We start from the raw sequence: 24,271 nt of genomic DNA on the forward strand, positions 1-24,271 counted from the left end.
AAAACCATAAAAGATTTCCCATCTAACGCTTCATAGACGAATCAATTTTCAGTTTTTATTGGTTTTCATAGCTCTGTAATATACAACACAAAATTTGATTCGCGGAATTGGAACCATGCGTCTTCCGATCCAAAAACGAAGTCGTGATCTTGCAATATCAAAACGAATTTAAGACACATAATTACAAACGAAAACATAATTAAAATCCGTTAGACATAATTTTTCCTGTATTAATAATCATAATAATTTCAAAAATTATAATTTCTATTCTCTCATTTCCAATGGCGGCGCAATCATCAGCAGTCACGTGATGTAGTTGAAAAGGGGGAAAAGAAAAAAAAAGAGTGGTTTTTTTTTTTGGTTGTAGTATATTTACGAGGTAAATATATATTTATTATTACGACCGCCAAACACATATTTAATAATAATAATAATAATAAAAAGGCCAATGAAATTTAAAAATAAATGAATAATTACCTATTTTATTTTTTTGAAATCGCGGAGTTGTTTGCGCATCTAGTGCAGCTCGAGTAATTCGCCCTCCTCCCCCCCTCAAGTGGATGCTTGGCATTAAATAAAATAATAATATAAAGGGTTGTGCGAGAGGAGGCCTTTGTGTTGAGAAAGTCGCCTCTGAGCTAGGCCTAAAAGAAGATACAGACGACAGCGTATGTTCACCAAACTATTTTTAGTACCTAGCGTCGGCGATTTATTAATTCATATTAACGAGCGGGTCTGTTAATTGCTAATATTAATCCGAATTAATAAATTGAGTTTAATTTCCTCCCCCGACCCGCTCGCTGTTCGCCTTTAAACGTAGCGCCTCATCCTGATTAAGAAGTCCGACATTATTTACTAGTGTGTGTGTGTGCGTGATGATGATGTTAAGGCGCCAAATGTCCCAATAATGGTGTCGAAACGCGTGTTTTTTTCTTATTGTGTGTTGAGATTATCGATAATGTTGTGAATATATTGAGTAATACTGAAAGTATATTTGTCGTTGTTGTGAATATATTGTGAGGTTTGAGTTTCAGTTGGCGTTTGTAGTGTATAACGTGAGTGATGTAGCGTTCATTGAGTACGATTTATTGTTGATTGTGATTTGTCCATTGTGTGTATGTGTGTGTGAATAATTAATTTTAGTTACTTAATTATGTTAATTTTAGTTCAATGGTAATTAGAGATAGGCTATTTCGAAATGCTATGAGTTTGAAATTGGAGCCTTTATCAAGCTTGACTTGTTCCTATTAGTTCTTGTTAGAGCCGCTCTTTTCTTAGAGAATCGCTTTGAATTTCACTTGTGCTTTGATGTTGGAGACGGGCTAGGAATGACCAGTTTTCTTGAATTAAAAAAAAAAAAATCGCTGGTGTCTGATTGGGTCTTGAGGAATTTTCGCATAAACTTTTGAATGTTAAGTTTAAATTTTCCCTCAAACATCACATTGCTCATCAACCCCCTTTCTTAATAAATTCTCGCTAAGCCTTCATATGTTATATCCATGGCCTGTAATGCGTTACCATCATTCACTCTGGTAAACATTGCCCTAAGTGGTAGAATGGGCGAATTCCCAATAATCGGTATATGACTGTTTCGTGCTTATTTTTTGTTTTCTGACAAACATGTGAAAAGTATAAAACTAATTTTGTTCTCCATACAACAGATCCTGCTTATGTTTTTTAAAGGCTGGATCTTGGATCGTGCGAACCATGCTGCCGTTTTTTTTTTGTATCACCGAAATATTCACTTACACTTGAAAAATGACCAGAACCGGCCCTGCGTATATGGAGGCGAATGTATTTTCGATATGCAGCGGAAGAGTTAGTGACATCTGGCTTCTTGCCGGATCTTTTTAAGACGTGTCACTGGACATTTATTTGATGTATGACAGGTTTGATTTAAGTCCTGGGCTTAGTTTATGTGCATAGGCTTGCAGTACTTATTGAGAATAAACAATTATTGCATCTATATTATAATTAGCACTTGTAATTTTGCTTTTATTTTTTGATGACCGTTCGCTTTGAGAGCCTGTGCGAATGCTTCGCGTACTGATCCGCCACTTCATGCAGGAATCCCATCGTGACATGACCCTTCACCAGGGTTTAAGCTGAATAAAAAATTCCTTTCACAAAAAAGCGAAAATGGGGAAAAGCTTTAGCAAAATGCTACAATGCTAATGTAATGATTAATGGTTGGATGTCTACTCGTTTCGTACCTCCTGTACGTTTTTTTTGGCGAAAGTGGCTACTACTTCTTTTGCATTCTACGATTTTCTTTCACATTTTGCGAAAAATGCGACCGTAGCTTAAACCCTGCCTTTCACCCCCTCAAATATACCATTAAAAATGAAGCACTTGCCATAATGCACAGCTGCTTCTATGTTTTAGTGTGAAAATTACACATTTGAGACATCATCGTAAGTTAGGGTTACCAGACTTCCTATTTTCGATGTAACTTCAAGCGTCGTCTTGAACAGAGACAACGCTTGACAGAGACACTTGTTCTGTGTGTGTGTGAGGTTTCCCCCCACAAACATGGTTATACGCTTTGACCAATCGTCTAAATTCCCGCAATACAATAACTCAACTTGCCTGCCTCCAAGCAGGGCAGATGCTATTGCAACCATGGACAGTTTGCGCTTGTATAATATGAAACAGTCCAAAAAATAGCTCTGGAAGAAGAAAACCACAACATTCATTTTGAGAACGCGATTGTTTACTCACCAGCGTATTTTGTTGTAACTTAAGTGGGAGGGGGAAGGGAGGATGCGATACCTCTTCCATTCAGATATGAGAATAGAATACAAAAAACATTCAATTTGGGTTCCCGTGGTTGGTAAAATCCCCTTGTACAAATTATCTCTGGCATAATAAGAAATGTTCCAGAAAGGAGGGGAACAAACCTGAGGGTAGAGCAATAAAACTGACCAGACTAAGAACAATTAGAAGCGAAGGGAGACAAATTGTTATTTGTTCTTTCTTCACTCTTTTTCACGGTTCCCGTTTTTGTTGGAAAAATTATTGTAGCAGTGTTTTTTATTGTCAGCTATAGTGGCGCCAGTTGTGAAAACAGGGGAGAGTGATGTTATTAATTGTGCATGCGCAGGCATCCTCTTTTTTCTGTTTCCGAATCTGGTAATGTTACACTGAGTCTATCTACATTGAAATTTTTGCATGGTGAGCTGGTAAATCATCAACTGCCATTTGATTGAAAGCAAAAACAAAAAAAAAATATTTTTTTGAAAAAAAGGAAACCTTGAGCGTAAATTGCGATCTGATAACATTGTAAACGGAACACAAAAACTGTAGGAACTGTTGAGGAGAAATGAGGATTTTGTTAGTCCGCATGGATATAGAACATATTGCTGTGACCTTGTCATAATTGTGTACAAAGTGTTTCCTAAAACTTATCATAAATGCACATGGTAGAAAGCCATGTGTTAAAATGTATTTTTCGGATATAGCTCAGTTGCAAAAATTCTGTAACTTGACTTCAGAGCGCAACACCAGATGAAGCTCGTTTATATTATGATTTACACGAGGGTTTTTTTTTTTAATTTGAAAACAATGAATGGTAAGAAAATGTTTTAATCCAGAATGGGGAAATAGGATAAAACCGGAATCTTCAGTGGGCTGAATGGAGTGAAGCAGGTAAGGATGTATGAAACGTTGTTGGCTTTGCAGTAAAACGTTCAATTTGAGCAACATGGACAGACGAGCTCTTCAGAGTCCTGTCAAGCATGTGAAATCCAAGGAGTTTTGTAAAAAACCCACACTCTAGTTTTAACCCAAACTCTTCTTATCAGTTGGCTGATAAGAATGTTGTGATGCTGCAGCGAAACCAGCTACATCTTTAATTATGTCACAAAGAAAACAGCGGTGATGGCTTAAATCTTGCAAGCATCGAGATTAGTTGTCTCACACATTCTATATCAATTCGAAGACATTGGGAGAAATTCTTAAGGCAATGTTTTCAGACATTGATATCGCAGAGAAGAGAAATCTTGCATTCCTTAATCGTGTTCCATTTTTCCATTGGGTGTATTTGAAAAGCTTGAAAAATATAATTATAATCTATAATTATGTTTTTATGATAATACAATTAATTTTATGTTTTTTATTAATTACAATTAATATTAAATTGTTGATTAAAAAATTACCTGTAATTTTTGGAAAATTTGACCGGGAAGTCAGGAAAATCCTTTAGCAAAAATGAATATGAATCCCGCTACATGTGAATGCATCGTATCAGTCTCATTGTCGGGTGATTTATTATGAGGAGGTGCCGAAAAATAACTGGAATCGCCTTACAGTAAGTGTAGTATCCGTAGTACTCGGTTCTCCCGCTAGGTAACCTTAAAGCCATTCCTCCTGAGCCAATGTGGTAAGTGCCATTGCTTGGAAAGGTTGTGTTTGGCACCCGTGAATTTTTTTGTGTAAGCTGTTTAGTCAGTTTCTCATTTTTGTTTGGTTATTATAATGAACTTCTTCTAAAACTTTAAACCTTGGTCTAAATCAGTGTTTCCCAAAGTGGGCAATATCTCCCCCTGGTGGGCAATGGAATGGTTCACGGGGGCGATAGAACCTAATGATTTAACATAGGATCCTATGGGTTTACTTGAGTTGGGGGCGATGAGAGGAAAAAATTTCTGATGAAGGGGGGCGGTGGAACGAAAAGTTTGGGAGACTGTGGTCTAAATGTTCAACTGCTTAAAAGAGTGGAAACCTTCCTCATTTACCGCAGCCAGTTTGTCTCATTCAAGGGCCAGAACTCCCCATTTCTTGTCAAGTCTGGCACACCCCAGGGTTCGGTTCTCTCTCCATTACTATTTCTAATTTATATAAATGATCTACCTGACTCCATAAACTGCGATATCAGACTCTTCGCTGATGATTGTCATTTACAACACGGTGTTCAATTTTTCCGACCAAGAATCTCTCCAACACAACCTTAACATTATTTTCGAATGGTGCTCAACCTAGGAATTGTCCCTCAACTCTTCAAAAACAATTTTTATAAAAGTTATCTATAAAAGAATTTCCCACAATATATATATATATATATATTTCCTTACTCAATAAACAATTCTTTGATCTCTGAGGTTTCCCATTATATGTACCTGGGCATTATAATCGTTTCTGATCTCCGCTAGAATCTTCATCTTGATTATATTTTTAATAAATGTCCCCAAAAACTCTTTTTCCTTCGTCGTAACCTGAAGAACTCTACCCTTCATGTTCGTCACTTGTGCTACCAGATATATATCATCCCTGCTATCTTCTAGCCTGTAAAGCCCGGGACCCCCATACCCAAACCAACATAGACATATTAAAATCTATCCAAAGAATTAGAATCTATCCAAAATAAGTTCACTCGCTTCATCTTTAACTGTTGGTCTTCGTCTGTCTCCATATCGGAGCTCAAGCGCCAACTTAATATCCAACCGTGTTCCTCTCTTAGACTTATCTTTCGTTTAACTTTTCAAAATCCTCCATGGGTTTTTAATATCGACGCTTCCAACATTCTAATTAAACCCTCATATTTTTCTGCTAGACAACCATTTCCAAAAATTACAGCCCATCTTTGCTTCTTCAGATTGTCACAAATTTAGCTTCTTCCCAAGAACTATTACAGACTGGAACAACCTACCACCAAGTATTGTAGATTGTAATACTATTTCCGAATTTTCCTGTGTCATCATTTGCTATTTTCATCATACATAACTTCCGCATTCTCTTGTATAGGCCTCGGGCAAACAGCATTGAATAAGTAAATAGTAAAGCGGAGTGAGATGGTAAAAGAGAAGGGACTGATAGTGGAGGTAAGCAGGGAATTCTGCAAGGAAATCATGATTTAGAGCAGTGGTGCGCAAACCGTGGGTCACGTCAATGAACTAGTAGGGGGGGTCACGAAAGATTATCCAAAACAAAAACTTATGAATGAGAAATTCGTTTTTATTTAAAAATGTCAAAACTAAAGAATGCCATTATTCAGCTGAACTAATTACCATGTGTTGTACCATTATACATATCGTTTGATAATTTTATCAAATTCTACTTCTACAATAATCAATATATCGGCTTCATCATGCCAGAATCATGAATGTGCAATGTCCTTGCAAAAAAGGACAGGGTTTTACAGGGTGACTTAGCAAAAAATCACCCGATTTAAAAATAGTGTATTTCTTAAAAATTAAAAACGCAACTGAATAGAATAAGTTATATGTGAATATAGAAGGGGAGTGTCTACATTTTATATGAAAAAAAATTTTTAATGGTCAATTTCAAGTTACTTTGAAGTCTGATTCTTAATCACCCTATATTAGCATTGAAGTGATAAAAATTTAAACTCAATTTATAATTGGAAGTGAACCATTTAATGCACAACATAGGTACCAATGCTTCCGATTTTTCAGCCTTATTAAAATCATCGATTTAATAAGATTAATTAGATTTCCGGTCGGAAATCTAATTCTTCAGATTTTCCATATCTTCATAGAAAAATCCCTGAAAATCCTCAAATTGAGCTTTGTTTGAATGGAAAATCCCTAAAGAAAATACTTTTCCAGTCCTCGTAATTTCAGGCTGGACCCCCGTTTTCTCAGGAAAAATATGGGGGAATCAGGATTTCAAGTAAGAAAAATTGGTAATTGTCACCAATTATGATGTTTAAAGCAAGCAAAGTGGGAAATTATTGCTATAAAGAATCGGGACAGTGAAAAATGCATCCCGGATAAACAGGATTTGTATATGGTCACGCGTTGCAATTTCAAAAAAGTTCCCATTTTTTTTCCTCTTATTTGTTCGACAGGTTTTCTTTGATGCGGAATGTGTCATCACAGGATAAACTACAAATTTTTCAAGTCTGTGAAATGGCACCTATGGCAATAAAAAAAATGGAAAGAAAATTTTAAACCATAAACAATGGATGTTATGATTATCAATCATTAGAACTACAATTTTGATTGATAATAATAATAATAGTATCAATTGTGGGATCTTTTTGCGTAAGTGGTGTGTATTTCGAGCGAAACTGTTTAGACATAGTTTTTTGGCGTATTGCCGGTTTCGTGGAGAATCCAAGAAAGACATACATTTTATTCTACATGAAAGGACATACTTTATTTACACAATATATATTTTAGACACAGAAATGGAATAATCACTTGAAAGCACTTCGAGCACGGACATATCAATCAACAACCCCTATGCTTTGACGGCTGCTCTGGGGGTATCTTGTAGGCGGTGACGCCACAGTTTTAAAAACAATAATGGAAATTACTATTATGAGTAAACCCTTAACAATAATGGAAAAATGCTCTACATTCCAAAGAAAAAAAACCTGTTGATTTTCATTCTCAGTTGCCCTTCTTGTGCGCTTTTACATGCTTTCATCTTGGCTGTAATAGTTTTGTCACCTCACACTTGCATATGGCCAAATTTTCCACATTTTGCCCCATCTCTTTTTATAATCCTTGGAAATAGTTCGTAACAGATGCAGTCCAGATCCCCTTGGCAACTTATTTTTTCCGGCAACAAACAGGTTCAACAGCCTGTCAAAAAGTCGCCACGGTCGTAACTGACTGCGGACGCCAGAAAAAAAATCACAGGCATAGAAAACAAAAGCAGAAACCAACATTAATATTATAAATAACTAGCTATATTACCCTGCGTTGCCCGGGTTTTCTTCAATGAGGCTTTTTGGATCACATGATATCTCCCTCTTTCTTTGAGGGACATACAAACTGTGTCTAAGTTAACCAATATGGCTACTTCCTGTGCGACTCGTGAAATAAACAAATCTAGATTTAACTCTATAATGCCCAGATCGCCCGAAGTCGGCAGAGTAGGTTAATGCCCATAACCGCCTCAAGTCGGCCCAGCTAGGGGGTATGGGTATGTTTTGGTGGGCTTTTGTCACCAACGGGGAAGATGATGAAAGCTCTTGTCAGAGGGGGGAACGGGAAAGACAACTGCAACGCCCTATCAGTGGGATTTTAAAAGCTGATGTACTAGAATGTTCCTTGAGAATGAACTAAGGGTACTCAATGCATTTTACAAAGAGATAATACTGTGAGGAAAGGGATGTTTTCAGTAGACAAATTATCTCCCGAAAATCGATTGAAATGAAGGGGTGAACGTCAATGCAAAGGGTGGCATGAATAGAAACTCGTGGGGAAAGGGAAAGTGGCCGAAATTTGGACGAGTCCACTTCGAACACAAAAAACTTGGTATTTTCACGATCCTCCCAGGTTTTCTATCTGGGCGTTAAAGAAACGTAAAAATGAATATTTTTTTAAAGGGCGCCAGGTAGTTTGATTTCCCCCCCCCCCCCCTCTTGAACTTCAAGTTATCCATCTGCATGTTTTTCCGCTTCCAAAAATGCTTAGTTAAAGCTGTAAAATTTCTTCGATGCACTTTATGGGCCCATAATTAATTTTAAAACATCCTAAACTATATCCATTTATGCAAATGAATATTAAAACATAAATTTTTAATATAAATGAAAAGTTGAAATCAGTGTTATTGCATGAATATCCAACTCAAAAGTAGGTCCGGCTAATCACTTCGTATTTAATTTTCTGTGGTGGAAAACCCCACTAAATTTCCGCATTTCTACAGTAAAATCTGCAATTTTAACAGTGATTTTTATGAGGATCACCCTTTTCCTGACCCTCAAAGCGATGCTGATGATTATTATGACGCCATTCATTACTGGGAGAATTGAAAATGTGGCAAACCATTATAAAGGCATAAATATTATACATATACTGACAGCGTTGAAGTGACAAACCATTGTAAAGGCATATACACGTCTTAAACACATTGCTAGGGAACCACAGTAAACGTTCGGAAAGTGATTGTTGAGGCCCAAAAACCATTGTTGCCCGACAGTTTTTGCCCTGCTCTGACGAAATTTTTAAAGTAGCCTATCGTTCAAGTCGGGTCCCATTTGGTATATATGCAAAATTTGGCGACAATCGATCTAAAATTGTAGATTTGTATAGAGAACATACACAGACAGACACACACATAAAATCAATTTTATATATGTAGATGGTATAACTAAATAATCTCAGTATATAAATATAAAGCCCGGACTCTTTGAAATAATAAACCGATCAGGACATAAGTCTACTTGAGTATCCAGACTCTGCAACCTAGCACCATTATGCTAACCTTGGCAACTTATGGCCTCCTTAGTGATCTGGATTATACTGCATCTGTACCAATAGTTCTTACATCATCTAAGGTTAAAAAATACCTATTGTAATGTTTGCTTTCAATTTAAGGGGATGGCAAAAAGAAAATAAATTTGCAACAGTCTTTACAAAGGTTGAAAATTAAAATACCGCGAGCTTAGTTAATGATGGTGATCTATTTACATATTACCTGTCTGATACTTTGATATGCAACTTCACTGGTACTAACTTCACTGACCCTCATCTAAATTAACGAAATGAAAAGAAACTTTCTACACTCACTTCTGTGGTACAACTCGTACCAATTCATGTTGTTGGGTTTCATTAAAAAAAGAGGTTCTTTATTAAGAACTTGTACAAGTTGTTAATAAAGAACCATGAAGTTCTTAAAAAACATTTTTATCTCCGACCGTTTTGCCTAATGGAAGGGAAAAAAACGGATTCCAGAGGTTAAAAAAAAAAGTTAAGTATTTCACCTATGTTAAATAAGTCAAGATTCTCAGAACTTGCTTTATGGAAGTAAAAGTTAAATTTTTGCCGCTGGAAAAAAAATATGGCAAAAACTTGCCAATCCTGTAATGAGCTAATTTAAACTAATTCAGTTGAGGATGCCCTATTCTTTCCTCCAATGGATTCACATAACGTAAACCTATATAGTTTTTAGGCTGAATGTTAATGCCTCAATATATTTACAAATGTTCTCTTTTAACTATCAAATTTGCATTTAAAAAGTTATAAAACTAAGAAATTAATTCACAAAATAAATGTGTATTTACTTATTTACTTTTGAATAGTGGAAATGCTTTTTTTTTTCAATTTAAAACAAGCCCTCAAAGCCGAGCATTTTGCGTTATTATGCAATGATCCGTCAGATAACTGGAAATGTTCTGCGGTAGATATTCATTTAGAGCATTTTCTCATGCAAAAAAAAAGCTTTTTGTTAAAATTCTTCCAAATTGTTCTGCAGCATACGACTCAGATTTCGGCACATTCTGCTTTAGGGAACAACAGGGTAAACCTTCTTTGTCCCAAGTTTGTTAGCAATAAATGCTAAGTGTTGACTGCTTCATACATTGGAAAAACAGAGTAAATTATTTATGCATAAAAGCAACTGCCCCATACTTTTCTTTCCATCTTTAAGTTGTGATCGGTTTTTATTTTTAATATCATTCATTACAGAAAAATAGGATTTGCATGGATGTGCTTATTCTCCGTTAAAAACGGAAGAATTACTGTGCTTTTCCTGAAGTATTCTGAAAAGTCCTAAGTAGGGTTGGGTTTTTGACATGACAAGTGTCAAAAACTTGTTTAAACTGTCAAAAACTGGTTTAAACTATCAAAAATTGCTTTAAACTGTTGAAAGCCTAAATGAATGCTTTTTGATAATGTTTTGAACACAACAGGTATATAACATGATGAAAAACTTACTTTTTTGTGTATTACAATGTTTTATTTTTAAACACTAATTTATTACAATAATTAAAACAAAATATTACTTATAATTTGCAATTTTGAATTTTTCAACATAAGAGTCTAGAACATATAAAATATAGTTTTGTGGTTCATTTCATCTAAGCTACTGATTACCCGTGTTCAATTTGGTAAGTGGAATAGAGCTGCTTATACAAAATATGTATGATAGAGCATCATAGAGTTAGGTTGTAGACTTCAGAAGCTATAAATCAGTATTAAAACAGTAAAAAAAACTAATTGCCAATGTTGTCAAATAGTTTCTTAATGCGATAGATATGCTAAATAAAAAACTTCCTTTTATGTAGAATAAAGGGTTTTATATTCAGAATTATAATTACTGAGAATCTATTTTTGTATTTTAAATTTTCTGATCTGCCCAAAATTTTATTCCATGTAAAAATTCTCACAGAATAATCTGTTAATACATTAATTAAACTCATTTATTTTCATCTAAAAATTTCCTAGAGCTCAGAGTGTATAAATTCACAGAGTTTTAAAGAGTATTTTCAACCAAAGCAGAGCCGACAGGACTTGATACCCAAAGCATTTGTTTTGCACATTTAAAATCAAATACAGCTTCAATTAGAAAACCATTGCATTATAAATGCTAGTAAATATACCATATCATAGTGCAGAAGTAAGAATAACTAAGTTTGACTAAGGATAAGTTACAGGAGTTTGTTAAGCATCATGTACAAGCTAGCATTGCCAAAGTAAATGACATTTTAGTTCTACAATTTAGTATTTTGATCGCTAGATATATTTCAATGTTATGCACAATAAGAGTATCTCAGTGATTATCCAGATAATTTAATAACATAAATCAACATTACATATATGATGTAATAAACTTTTTTAAACACACAAATACAATGCCACAACGGCCAACGAGATGGCTGAGAAAAAGATGCCCATAAAAATATGGATGTCATATATTTCCAAAAAAAATATAGCAACCCAATTAAAAATGCAATTAACAAAAATTATAATCAATATATACACAATCAATATATACACACTATATATATAAAACCGAATGTATGTCTGTTTGTTCTTTATGCATTACTACACCATTCATCAGATTGCCATGAAGTTTTTGAGTACACTGCCGCGAAGGTTTCTGGCATAGTTTTTTTTTTCCCTTTCCTTCATTTTCTTTCTTCCACGCGACGGGTAAGCTAGTTTGTTGTAAAAAGAGTTCAGCAGATGGTTTTATATCATAGCACATATATAAGCAGTTGAAGAAATTTTGGAACGTCAATAATAATCTTGAATTAAAGAATGTCAAATCATTCCATAGTTTTCCTTTCAATGTTTATGCTATGCTTTATTTAAATTGTATATTTTATAAGAAAAAAAAAACATATTTTGTCCAAAATAATTCTGTAGAGTAGAAAATTATTTTAGAATCATATTAAATATGTATTCTTTGTATAACATAGTCAGTTTAAACATTGCGTGCAATTAACGTGCGCACTTACAATGCAAATTTTTATATTGAAAAACAATATTTGAGGTTTTTGACGTGACAGTTTAAACCGTCAAAAACCTGCCAACCCTGGTCCTAAGTGAGCTTTCACAATTGGAGCAATTATTAATGAAATCAAAAAAATGCATCTTGACCATTTCATCTATTAACCTGGAGTTTTTTCACGTTTATTTATTCTATCTATTAGTGTCTTAGGTTTTTCTGATGTATTTTCTTTTTTTTTTTCTCTTTCTAGCTGAATTTTGTAAATACCTGTTTGTATATACTGTATATCATGAGCACTAGCAGTGCACAGAAAGCTGGGAAAGCTAAAGATCGAACAGCGAAGACCCAGACATCACAAACAGCTCGGATATCAGATGGAGGAAAAGGAACGGATGGGATTGTTTCAAAAGTGCAGGTAAATGACTCAAAACATTATTCTAAAAAAGTTGAATTTACACCCATAACCAGACAGATCATGTTTGATGGAAAACCATATGATAATTTTGTGAATGCATCATGAAAGCAAGGGTGTGGTTATTCTGCGCTGTGGAGGAGGGGGGGGGGTGATGGGCTTAAGTTGTTTTCCTGTGGTTTTCCAGTTTCGGGATGTAAATTTGAGTAAACCCCCTTTTTTAAAAGGTTTCTCCAGCTAAAGCAGGCAGACCAGCAGTAAGTGCCATACAGTAAACCATCGATATAACGATATTCTGCAGACACCAAGATATAACCAAAAAATATTGTTGCAGAGGTATAATCTTTATATTGAGTGGCAACGTTATCATCAGTTGCCATGAAATTTATGCATCTGTTGGTATTTTTTCTGAATCGGCGTTGTTAGTAGAACCAAAAAAATGTGCTTTTGATGAGTATTTATTCGCCTCCAAAAATTTCAATTGATTAGTCTATAAACAAAATTCAGTTAGATGTATTGTCTCAGTAAAAAGGCTTATTGCAATACACTGGTGTATCACACAAAAAAGTAGTGATACTGAGAACTTCAACACTTTCAGTGATTAGGTGATGCAGAATACCAGAATTATAAGACATCCTGGGAAGAACTAAAATATGTGATGTGCTTAAAGATATGTTGAAGGGTATTTCAAGCGAAATATAGAAAAATATTGTTATAGCGGTTCTCAAAAAATAGGGTGCGCATGTACACACCCTAAAAAGAGACGCACACAATTAAGTTTGAGATATGTATGAAAATACAAAACACACTACCTGCGGTACATTGTCATTGATGGACCGGTAACATCCTGCTTCGCATCTCCAAAAGAAGATTCCTGGCATATACCAACTCATCAAATTCCTCAGATAAATGATTACAAGACCTCTGTGCTGATAGTAATAAATTTCATAACTGTGGGTACTTTTCTTTCATCTATTAAAATTGATTAAAATGGCATTGGCAAATAATACTTAATCTAAGGAACACAGAAAAACATAGTTATATCTATGTTTGTTATAGTTATATAGTTATTATCATAGTTATATCTATATTTTATGATTCAAGTGAATATGATCATAATACAATAAAATCTGTCTTTAATGGAATTGCAAAGGAATAAAGCTTGAAATGGCATTATATGTGAAATCATGTAATGATCTCATGTATAATTGAAATAAATTAAAAATAATTGAAAGTAAATAATTAAAAAATAAATGAAATGATGCATATTTTTTTTATAATTACTAAATATTTAACACTTGATGTGATAGTATATTATAAAAATTCATACATATTTACTTTAACATTACAGTATATGCAGTACATTACATACTGTAAATAAAACAAAAAAAAAATTTTATCAGTCAATAAGAAAAATGTTCTTTATCTACTGAGCCCACCTCTCATTTGAATGATAAAAAGTAGTAGTAGTCAATTTGAGTTTTCTGTATACAGTTCACACTCTTTGCTGCCCGACTTTCAGTCAGTGCCGTCTTAACACATGGGCCCACCCGGGCCTCAAGAGAAGAGGGACCCCCACAAAAATTAGATCTAGTTGAAATTTTCTAGAATTAACCAGGTGGGGACTCAGAAAAATCACTTGGCCCGGGGGCCCATGATGCTCTTAAGATGGACCTGCTTTCAGTGAACAGTTTTGCTTCGGAAATCATACTAAACATGTTCAAGTCATTTTGACGTAAAGCAAAGTACTGCAGTTCTTTCAAGGTTTTGACAGCATCTATATATATAAGACTTCACATTACACTGTTTTTCTTCTGAAATGGTGACATTCATCTCATGTTCATTCTATTTTTAACTTTCTTTAAAATTTTAAATAAGTGCGCCAATATATGTTGTGTGGGGTTCAGTTATTATGAACCTTGTCGTCTATATGTAATCCTCAACACTGTGATCAAGGAAAGCAGGTTGTATGCAATTTTGTAAGTGTTGCATACCATTTGGAAATCCAACACTTGCATGGCCGAAAGATTATTGGAAAAGCAGGCTTTTAAAAAAAGTTAGTTTCAGGAAGCAACTGCTTTACTACATATGGCTTATTAGTATCACATCATCAAGCACAGAAACGGTTTTGGTTAATGTAGGGGGGTGGATGATGAAGAATCCACATTGGCAAACAAAATTTTTTTTTTTCGTAAAGCACTTTAACATTTTGCATGACCCTTTGATCTATTGGTCGTGAAACAGCCATGATTTTGTGAAATTTTCTATTAAGAGGGTAAAATTTTCCTTTCCGTTTCTGTGTGAGACAGGTTCTGTTTAATACAGGTTTTTAAATGTATTTTGGCATTGAAATCCTGGGACCAAATTTTTTTTCCATTGACAGATTTTTGCTTACAGACCTGCCAACATTCCGGATTTAGGCGGGAGAAACTCCAGATTTTTCATCCTTCCTCCCGCTCTCCGGATTTTTGCAGAAAATTAGATTTTGCATGAGCTTTCACGTTGTCGTGACGTCAATGACTGCCGTCGTCATTATGGAAAACACCCATAGAGGACAGTCGTGGTCATTTCCATCGAGCAGACGTAAAAGAGTTTTGGTGACCGCATTTAAGCAGCTGGCAAAGACGAGACTTTGTTTACATAGTGTTGACCAGCAATCATTTATCAGGGCATGACCGTGGTTGCCGAAATTCCTGTATAATCGTTATTGTATTCCATTAACAGCCGTGCGGTTTAAACACAAGTTTTTTCGTCAGAAGCTTTGTATTTTGAAGTTTTTTAATTGTTATCTCCGATTAAATATGTCTTCAGAAAGAAAATATAAAACTTTAAGAGCTATATGAAGCTAAATATAAAGCTTTTAAGAGTTCATATACCCAATATTATAAATCACTGATAGCATCCACGAAAGGAAACTTATGTTTTATGAACAGTAAGTGTAGATATGATTTCTCTATTCTGCATGGAAAGACTGACATGGAATTATATTCTGCTTGGGGGGGGGGGGATATAACTTCATTGGTTAAAAAAATTCGAAAATTTATTTCGAAAAAATGATTTTTGATCGAGTGTGAGAGTGACTGGGGGGGGGGGGGTAACCCCCTTCGGGAGAATCTCCGGTTTTCTGGATTCCAAAAGTTGGCACTTCTGCGCTTAATACAGGTTCCATTAAAGACTAGTTTTACTGTATCTACTTTTTTTGATAGATCGAATGCTATTTTTTTTCCTTTGTTGAAATTTGAATGCGCCTTTCTTTGATGATTATTCAAAAGATTATGGAATTTGTGTGACTGAAATATATGTGCAGGTATCATTAAATAATTGAATTTTTCTTCAATTAATTGCAGCCCACAGCTGAACAAATGAGGATAGCTCAGATCATCCATGCAAAGCTAGATGATCCTGATATCAAAAGCAAGATCGATGAAGTAAGATATGAGTATATTTAGTCATTTTATTTTAGTGAACTGTTAGATTTTGTCTTTTTTTTTTTTTTTGATCCAAACACATGTGAAAATGAACACTATATTATATTGCTAGTACACCATTAATTTCAGTAACCAAAGGAAGAATACATTTTTATTAATTCAAAATCAAACTCTCAATGCATTTGTTACAAAAGGCGTATGCTGTGGTAGAACAGCATACATAATATTGTAATTGCTGAAACGTTCCCTTCCCCAACCCTTTGCACTTTGCTATAATGTTTTATACTATTAAAATATTACAGTGTGTAAGCTGATCCTTCAACATGAGGACCACTGAATCAGTAGAAAATTGAATACTGGTGTATTTATATATTTTTCTTCATTTTTATGGCTAACACTTTACGAGACATAAATTGTTCTATTGTATCGATGACCACAGCCTAGGTGTACAATATTTCAGTCTGCTGGCTGGATATGCATGATGCTCAGTTCACATACAACAAATTGGTGTAGCTTACTTATCGCGTTGCGTGAATTTATACTTCGTTTTTTTTAAAAATACCTTTCACAGGTTGCTATATTAGTGCATAAACTCACCTGAGCACTGTGCGTGGGCCTCATGATGCACAAGGCACCTTGCATAGCAATTACATCACCATTTGGGCATAACTTTCCAGCCTTCTCATTGGGCAATTTGCCTGTTGTGGTATTTGTATGATTTGTATCGAACTAGGAAGAATCTGGGTGTATTGCTTGGCCTGTGGCCCCCATGATGCTGCAAAGATATCCCTGTTTTCGAGGGCCATTTGTAACCTACTTTGTGGGCCAGAATTAGTGCACAGTTGCTGTGGGAATGGCGGCAGTCCTGTGGTTAGGGAGCTAGCTTCTGACTGTGCAGGTCTGGGTTCGAATCCCGGGTCGGGCATGGATGTCTACTAACACTGACAAATTCCCTGAACAGATCGTAACGATCTCTTGGGAATACGTGCTGATCACGTTTAAAAAAAAAAAAATGGGTGTTAATGAAACTCGGATTGAAATGTTTTTCATTAACTGACCCATTTGTGCAAGTCGACTTCCCCTCCGAATATAACGAAGATTTTTTTTTTTTACAAAAAAAAAGAAAACTTTGCTTATACACGAGTATATTCAGTACTTTGAATTGTGTAGGAAAAAAAATTTGTCTCCCTTGCAACTGTGCAGTATCCAAAAATTTGAATCTCAATTTCTCTCTAATGAGAGAGAAAGTGATAAAAAAATTTTGAAAAATTGTGTTAAAACTGTTTTTTTTTTCTTAAATCATGCACAATATTCTCGTATTTTTCTAAATTTTTCCCTGTATGAAAATTTTTATTGTCAAGTAATTTCAATGAGAATTATGTTCTGTCTTATGTTGAATTATGGTGCGCTATGTTTATATTTTTCTGTTCAATTTTTTTTTCTTTTATGTAGATAATTCGTGTTACTGGTAAAACATATGACCAGGCTATGGTTGCTCTTCATGATTGTGACAATGATACCAACAGAGCAGTCAATATGCTCATTGATGGTGGTAATGAAGATGAGGTGAGTAAATAGATGGCGCAGGGACAGAGCCTGGTCTACGACTGGCCTTTAAGTCTTTAAGTAAATAGATGGCAAGGCTTGTAATTGAGTACATCTGTGTTATTTTAAACTTATCATATTACTCTGTAGACAATATGTAACATCTTTATATTTAAAAAAATCTTTTATTTTGTAACCTTTAGAAAATTGAACTAGTTTGATTAATTTTAATTTATTTGTGGGCTTTAACTATTTACTTTTGTTGGAATTACATTTTTGTAGAACTCATCATTTTAGCTTAAAATGGGCTCAAGTCTTTATCGCTCTCATTTTACATACTGCATTAAAAGCAGACATCATCAATTAAATTTTTTGTAGGGAAAATGGGAAACATCCTGTAAGAAGAAGAAGAATCGTCAGCCTGCCCAACAGAAAGCTTCAGCTGAAGTCAATGGACATGATTCTGCACCGAACGAAAAAGAAGAAAAGGAACCAGTTGAGAACACGACCCGCAAACGAGAACAGAAACCTAGAGAAAGCCACAGGTACAGAGGGCCTCCTAGACTGAACCGTGGGGGAAGTAACGGCAGGAATTGTAAGTTAAAAATTTATTCATTTTACTTTTAAAAATACACTTCCATGAAAATCTGTTTATTAAAAACAAAAAATCCAAAAATTCTTTGAATGAAACATTGATCCATGAAGTAGAGGTATTATTTGGTTTTCTGGATGGCCATTGGTGCTTTTTTTTTTCGAGTTTGCAGGATTTATCACACAGTAACTATACTTCAAGGGCAAAGCACACTACACTGACGTAAATTCTGAGACACAGAATTCTCATGAATCAGTGTGGGGCTCTTCAAGAGGTGTGAGGGGTCTTGGAGTGCTCTCAAGAGAGGACACCAAAGACCACTCTCTCCCTCTTGTAGGCAGAGCCAAAGATGGGGGCTTTGGGTGCAGGGCACCCCCACCTCATCCCGCTCCTCAATGGGGGGGGGGGCATACAGTAGCCCTCTTTATAGTTCGCCATTGGCAACGGAGGCCCACATTAGCCCTCTTTATGGTTCGTTGTTGATGACAGAGGGACTATGGGCCCCCTTTATAGTTCACCTCTGGCGATGGGCCAGCCCTGGCCCATTGAACGGGATGAGGTGGGGGTGCCCTCTGCCCTGCACCCAAAGCTCCCCTATCTTCAGCTCTCTTCGAGCCCTACCCACAAGGAGAGAATGGCACCCCAAGACCCCTCTCCCTTCTCGGCTCTTGAAGAGCCCCCTTCAAGTCTCTGACATGACATGAAATCACATGATGCCAGTGTAGTGTGTTTCAGCCTTTAGCCTGGTGAATTCCTTGTGATTCAAGCATTAACTTATTTCACACTAGCATTTTTAATTTTTCAAAAGTTCACATTTTATTGTATAGGCCTATAGTTTTGCATTGCTAACAATATTTAATAGAATGATAATGCTTCAGGAGCGATGGAGATAGTCGACTCGCTTCTAACAAACATGGATTCAAATGCAATAAAGTTTTAATTGATAGTAGGACTTCCAAATGGGTAAAAAAAATAGTAGAGAGTTCAAATAGTAGAGATTAAAAATAATGAATATACACTATACCATATTCTGATTGATAAAAATTCCAGGAGAGGGGATACTCCTTTTATCATATTCATTTTGTACTAGCAGTAGTAATTTGGGAAAGTTTTTCCCCAAATTTACTATAGCTTATTAAGTCACCAGTACCAATGTTATCTGAAATATAATTTTGAAGAGTAATTTCTTTTTTCTCCAAAATTTTAAGGGTATTTTTTTTAAGAGGGATATTTCTTTTTTTATCTGTAAGAAATAACTATTTAAAAAAATAACCTAAAATTTGAATGAGTATTTTCCCTCAACGAAAGTTCGGAAATGCATCACAAACCAATTAAGTGATCTGAAACTGTGCTGCATGCTTGAGTAGTGTATAAACTAGGGCCACACATTCCGGCATGTGCCAATTCGTTGGAAATTCCATAGAAGAATGTGTAAGAAGTGCATGCACTGTGAAGTAGTAGTTCGCTTGGGTGATCTGGGAATGTGCTGGGGGCAGCTTCATTGATTTCATTGATCTGGAAATGTGCCGCAGTTATTTAGGTGACCTGCACATGTGCTGTAGGCTGCTCAAGTGATCTGGAACCTGTGCCATAGGAAGTGATCTTTAAATACTCTGCAGGTGATTCAAATGATCTGGAAATGTGCTGTGGCTGCTCAAGTGCTGTAAGGCTGTGGCACCAGTCATTCAGATGATTTGTAAATATGTTGTGGGGCATTAAATGATCTAGAACAATACCGAAGGTTACTTATCTTAAACAACCTTCATAGAAAATGTGCTGCGGGTTTACTGAGTGAACTGAAAATACACTGCAGAATTAATTGCTTTGGAACTACACTATGCTTTACGCAAGTGATATGTAAATGTGTAATGGATCATTTTGAAGATCTGAGAATTAGCCGCAGGCTACTCAAGTTGATGTGGAAGTGCACATCTGGTCACTTTTGTGATCTGTTCATGTGCAACTTAGTTGATTTCAATAAAATGAAGTTGAGGTAGCTGGTCACATAAGATGACTTGGAGGGTCATAAGTTGAGCATATATGTACAATATCAGTATGGGTTGAGTATAAATGTAAAACTTTCCCTTTTTAGAATTTTGAGGAATCAGAATGTGGTATTGTTGGTTATTTTTAATCTTGTTACCATTTGAACAACTCTGATTTTTCTTTCCATCTGGGCGTTATTCTGTCAGTTAAAACTTGGATAGAGTTCAAATATAGACTTTTGTAATGTTTTAAAAAGGATCTTGTAACTGACATGGTCAAATATATTTAGAAACATTATTGATACTTAAAATTGTTCTTTTCCTTATATAAACCTTTGAGCAAACATAGAGATCTTGTGTCTTCTTATTACAGGGCGGAACAAAGAAAATGAGAAGAATGAGAGAAATCTGCAAGATGGAAGAAGAGACAGAAATTCTGATGGTCGTCCTCGTGGTCCACGTAAGATTAACATCAAACTTCTGTCTTGTGAGGGGGAAATTTTTACGTGTTTCAAGTTGTCAGGAATCAACTTTGTTTCTTAACTTTTTAAAAATGCAAATCAAGTTTAAATCAAGCATAAGTACATTTATATTTGCTTTACTGTTAGGTCGTGGTAGAGGTCGAGGTGGACGAAGTAGAATGTTCCAGAACAGAGGGTTGCAAAATAATGATGGTTTCCCAGAATCCATTGATACTTGGACCAACAGTACTGCAGAAAAAGAAGTAGCAGGAAGCACTGGGGATAACTCTATGACTGTTGGTATGTTGAATTTAATGGGCATAAGTTTTCTCACATGTAAATCCCAAAGCAGAATGTGCCGAAATCTGTGACGTATATTGCAGTACAATTTGGAATAATTTTAAGAAAAGGTGCAAAAAAACACTATTGCATGTATGGGGATTTTTACCACAGAACATTTCCAGTCAGCCGAGGGCTGGTCACAGAACAGTGCTAAACATTCTGCTTTGGGGCATGTACAAATCTATGAGTAGTTCATCTTTGGCATCACTGACAATTTAAAAAGTTTTTTTGTATGTTATACAGTCGATGCTTGATTTTACAAACCTCTAATTTATGAGATGCATGTTTTTGGGAACCAGTTTTCTGGTTCCAAGCAATATTACCATTCCTTTACATCTCTTTTGGTTCCAAGCAATATATCATTCCTTATGTCTTTCCCCATTCACAAACTAATTATTCAAGTCCATTGGTTTTTTAAAAATGAGTGTTGACTGTATATTTCCCCTCAAATTTAGAGGTCAAGGATTAGAGGTGCTGACATGAAGAAAACGGGGGGTTCCCAGATGTCCCTTATATGCAAGATTTAAGAGCCTATGAGGAATGTGGTAGATTGTATATAAATTATTCAGGGGCAGCAGCTGAGCACTCATCACTTATCCCTCACTCCCACTCCTAATAAACTGAGTTTCCAGGTTCTCATGCTGGCTTTCTTCTACTTGCTCTGCAGTAACTTTTGTTACATGCACTTTATAATTACATTTAAGGGATTGTAAAACTGTCATTAAAAATTTTGTAGAAGTTATATATATATTTATTAGTATAAGAAAAATATTAGATCGTATCATGAAATAGTATATTTCATCCTAATATAAATAATGCAGAAATAAATTTCGCTTACATCATCTTCATATACAGAGATTCAGTACACTTTTAAAATTTCAATTGATGATGAAGATGACAATTATCTGGAAATATTTTTAGATTCACTGAAAGATGAGGTATTATATCGGAGACCATTGCATTTAGTTTGAAAAGTTGAAAGCATCTCATTAACTTTATTCTCTGTGGGTATTGGCATGAACGGCCAATTGTTGCTGTTAAATCTCTGGTATCGTAACAACCACAAGGTTGTTATAGTCAAGGTTGATTTCACAAAAAAAGTATGTATTAATTATATTTTGCTCTCATCATGTGTTAATTGTATTTTTCCCCCTCTCAGGTAACTGGTCTGACTTCCAAGTAAACGAGGAGGTCTGGAGTGAAGAAGACTGGACTGAAAATGTATGAAGTTTGTCATGAGTAACATAAATATTTTCATTTTAAATACTGTATTCCACTGCATTAGCCAGCATCCTGTGAAACAGAGGGAAACCAGCAAATGCAACAGCATTTTCCTTCTCTCTTTGAACATGAAAAAAAAAGCTGGATACAACAGTATCAACATTCGGTATTAGGTTGATGATCAGGTGATGCGGTTGAATTTAAGTTTTGATGATTAGGTTTTTGATTAAATTATAGCAATAAGCAAATGCCCAATTTTCATTATTAAGTTGCTGAGCAAAACATGTTTGTTGCAGTAAAAAAGCCCATCATTCTAATTTGCTTATTTATTCATCACGATATAGATTGATATTGGTTTTTGAATGTGTTCTCCTTGAATGTGATCCTCATTATAAACTTCTGTTTTTCCCAGCATGCTGGGACGGACAAGACTCAACATTCAAAAAGCTTTTGTACCCTGAGTTATGTGGCATGTTTGCTAATGTGGGGGGGGGGGGGGAGGGAGATGTTATGATTAGCAAACATAGAATGTTTTTTTTTGTTTTTAATTATACTAAAAACTAGACACTTTAACATTCAAGTGATTATAAATTAAAACCATGTCGTGTAAGTGCAGTACTTTGATATTTTGTTTCTAAAATTGATTTGAGACTGTGGTGTAGCGTTATCAACGAGAGTAAGTGTTATTCACTTTATGTGGTTATTACCATCATTATCATGTTTGGAAAATATTCAAGGGATTTAATTTCAGGGTGCAGGGTAGTATATTAGGAGCAAACGACATAGAACATAAATTTTGACACATTTATGTGTCAAAAAACACATTTAAATTATAAAATATTAATTATTCAGGTAGCTGGAATTTCATGTTTTGGTCATCTAGCTTTTCTGTGCAAAAAAAAATCTGTAATTAAAAGTGCATTCAATTCTATATTTCTATTCAGCACATTTCTCTACACAGCGAACTTTCTCTACAATACTCTTTTTCTTTCTGCAGTAAATTCTCTACAACTGATTTTTTTTTTATGTAGGTTTAAAAACTTTTAGACTTGAGATTACTTTTTTAAAAAAAGTTAATTTTTTTGACTTGACCACTTTTAAGCTGACCGTATTTGCTCAAGAAAAATATGTGAAAATGGGCTTTGAAATACTGGGCATTACCAATAATGTCCAAAAATGATGCAAACAGTAAGCAAAGTTGCCAACTCATGCTAAAATCACAGAAAATTCACAGGAGGAAAATGAAGCACCACTTTTCAAATTGCAGTGAATTAAAAAAAACGTGACAAATATGTGAAATATTCTTATTTGAAGTTGTAATTATCGTTATGTAATTTCTGAGTTGGGAAGATAATTTTGATCGTTAATTTCAAGAATAAAAGTTGGAGGTGTATTCAATTCAAGGAAAAATGGGAAAAACCAGGACATTTTTGCAAAAAAAGTCGGGACAGCAAGAAATAAAAAAAAAAACTGGGATTTCCCCGGCAAACAGGGGACGTACAGTTACTCTAACTAAATTTTGATTGGAGGGAAAAAATTGTTTGTAAAAAGTGCTTAAAATTAACTCTTCATAATACTAATGGTTGTTCCAGACATGGGAGATTCTATTTTCATTTTTCACAAATCGTTTTTCTTTACCTTATTAAATATGTAAACAATTTCTAAAATTTTTGCATTGAGTCAAAAAAAATTATATTTTTCTGACAGTGCAACTTTTTTTTGAAGCTAGAGTTCATGGGTTTATAAGCAATATTTTCCATATTGAACGTGTGTCGTATATGTTCTCTGTTTAATTGTATAATATTTGAAGAACTTTTTTCCTTTTCCTATTGTAGCTGACTGAGACCAAAGTTTTCACTCCTAGTAACAACACTCAGGCTACATCTGGTGTGCTTCCCGTTGATCTAAACCCAAGCAGTACTGTGGGACAGAAGTAAGTTATTTGTCCATCAGATTATAGAGTTTGAAATGATGACTGCAATGTCATCGAAGTAGCATTTATCTTGTCAAATTAAGTTTGTATTTCTTTGTAAGACGGGTTGACAAATCCCAGGTCGTCATGGTGACTAAAAAAATTGGTGTTGGTGCCTGAAACTCTTTCTTTTTGTGGTGACTAGATTGAAGTCTGAGGACTGTAA

General features: G+C 35.0%; 1 protein-coding gene across 12 annotated transcripts in view; it reads left to right on the plus strand.

Moving 5' to 3' along the window:
• Window positions 1-323: 323 nt before the first annotated feature.
• The window catches only part of LOC149071627 (ubiquitin-associated protein 2-like), a 58,979-nt gene continuing 35,031 nt past the window's right edge, over window positions 324-24,271 (plus strand). For 10 of the 12 annotated variants that reach the window (XM_089247926.1, XM_089247931.1, XM_089247929.1 and 7 more), the window contains exons 1-9: window positions 530-668; window positions 12,398-12,562; window positions 15,907-15,987; window positions 17,440-17,553; window positions 17,911-18,127; window positions 20,483-20,569; window positions 20,718-20,870; window positions 22,072-22,133; window positions 23,969-24,066. In XM_089247926.1, coding sequence (XP_089104052.1) covers window positions 12,437-12,562; window positions 15,907-15,987; window positions 17,440-17,553; window positions 17,911-18,127; window positions 20,483-20,569; window positions 20,718-20,870; window positions 22,072-22,133; window positions 23,969-24,066 — 938 coding nt within the window. In that variant the 5' untranslated portion in view covers window positions 530-668; window positions 12,398-12,436. Of the gene's footprint in view, window positions 380-529; window positions 669-1,037; window positions 1,056-12,397; window positions 12,563-15,906; window positions 15,988-17,439; window positions 17,554-17,910; window positions 18,128-20,482; window positions 20,570-20,717; window positions 20,871-22,071; window positions 22,134-23,968; window positions 24,067-24,271 lie in introns of those variants that run through there. The other 2 variants (XM_089247927.1, XM_089247928.1) reach the window with 2 other exon arrangements.

Source organism: Pholcus phalangioides, unplaced genomic scaffold, assembly GCF_987345545.1.
Source record: "Pholcus phalangioides strain wild (caught in Gottingen) unplaced genomic scaffold, Ppha-v1.0 ptg000018l_1, whole genome shotgun sequence".
Taxonomy (NCBI): domain Eukaryota; kingdom Metazoa; phylum Arthropoda; class Arachnida; order Araneae; family Pholcidae; genus Pholcus; species Pholcus phalangioides.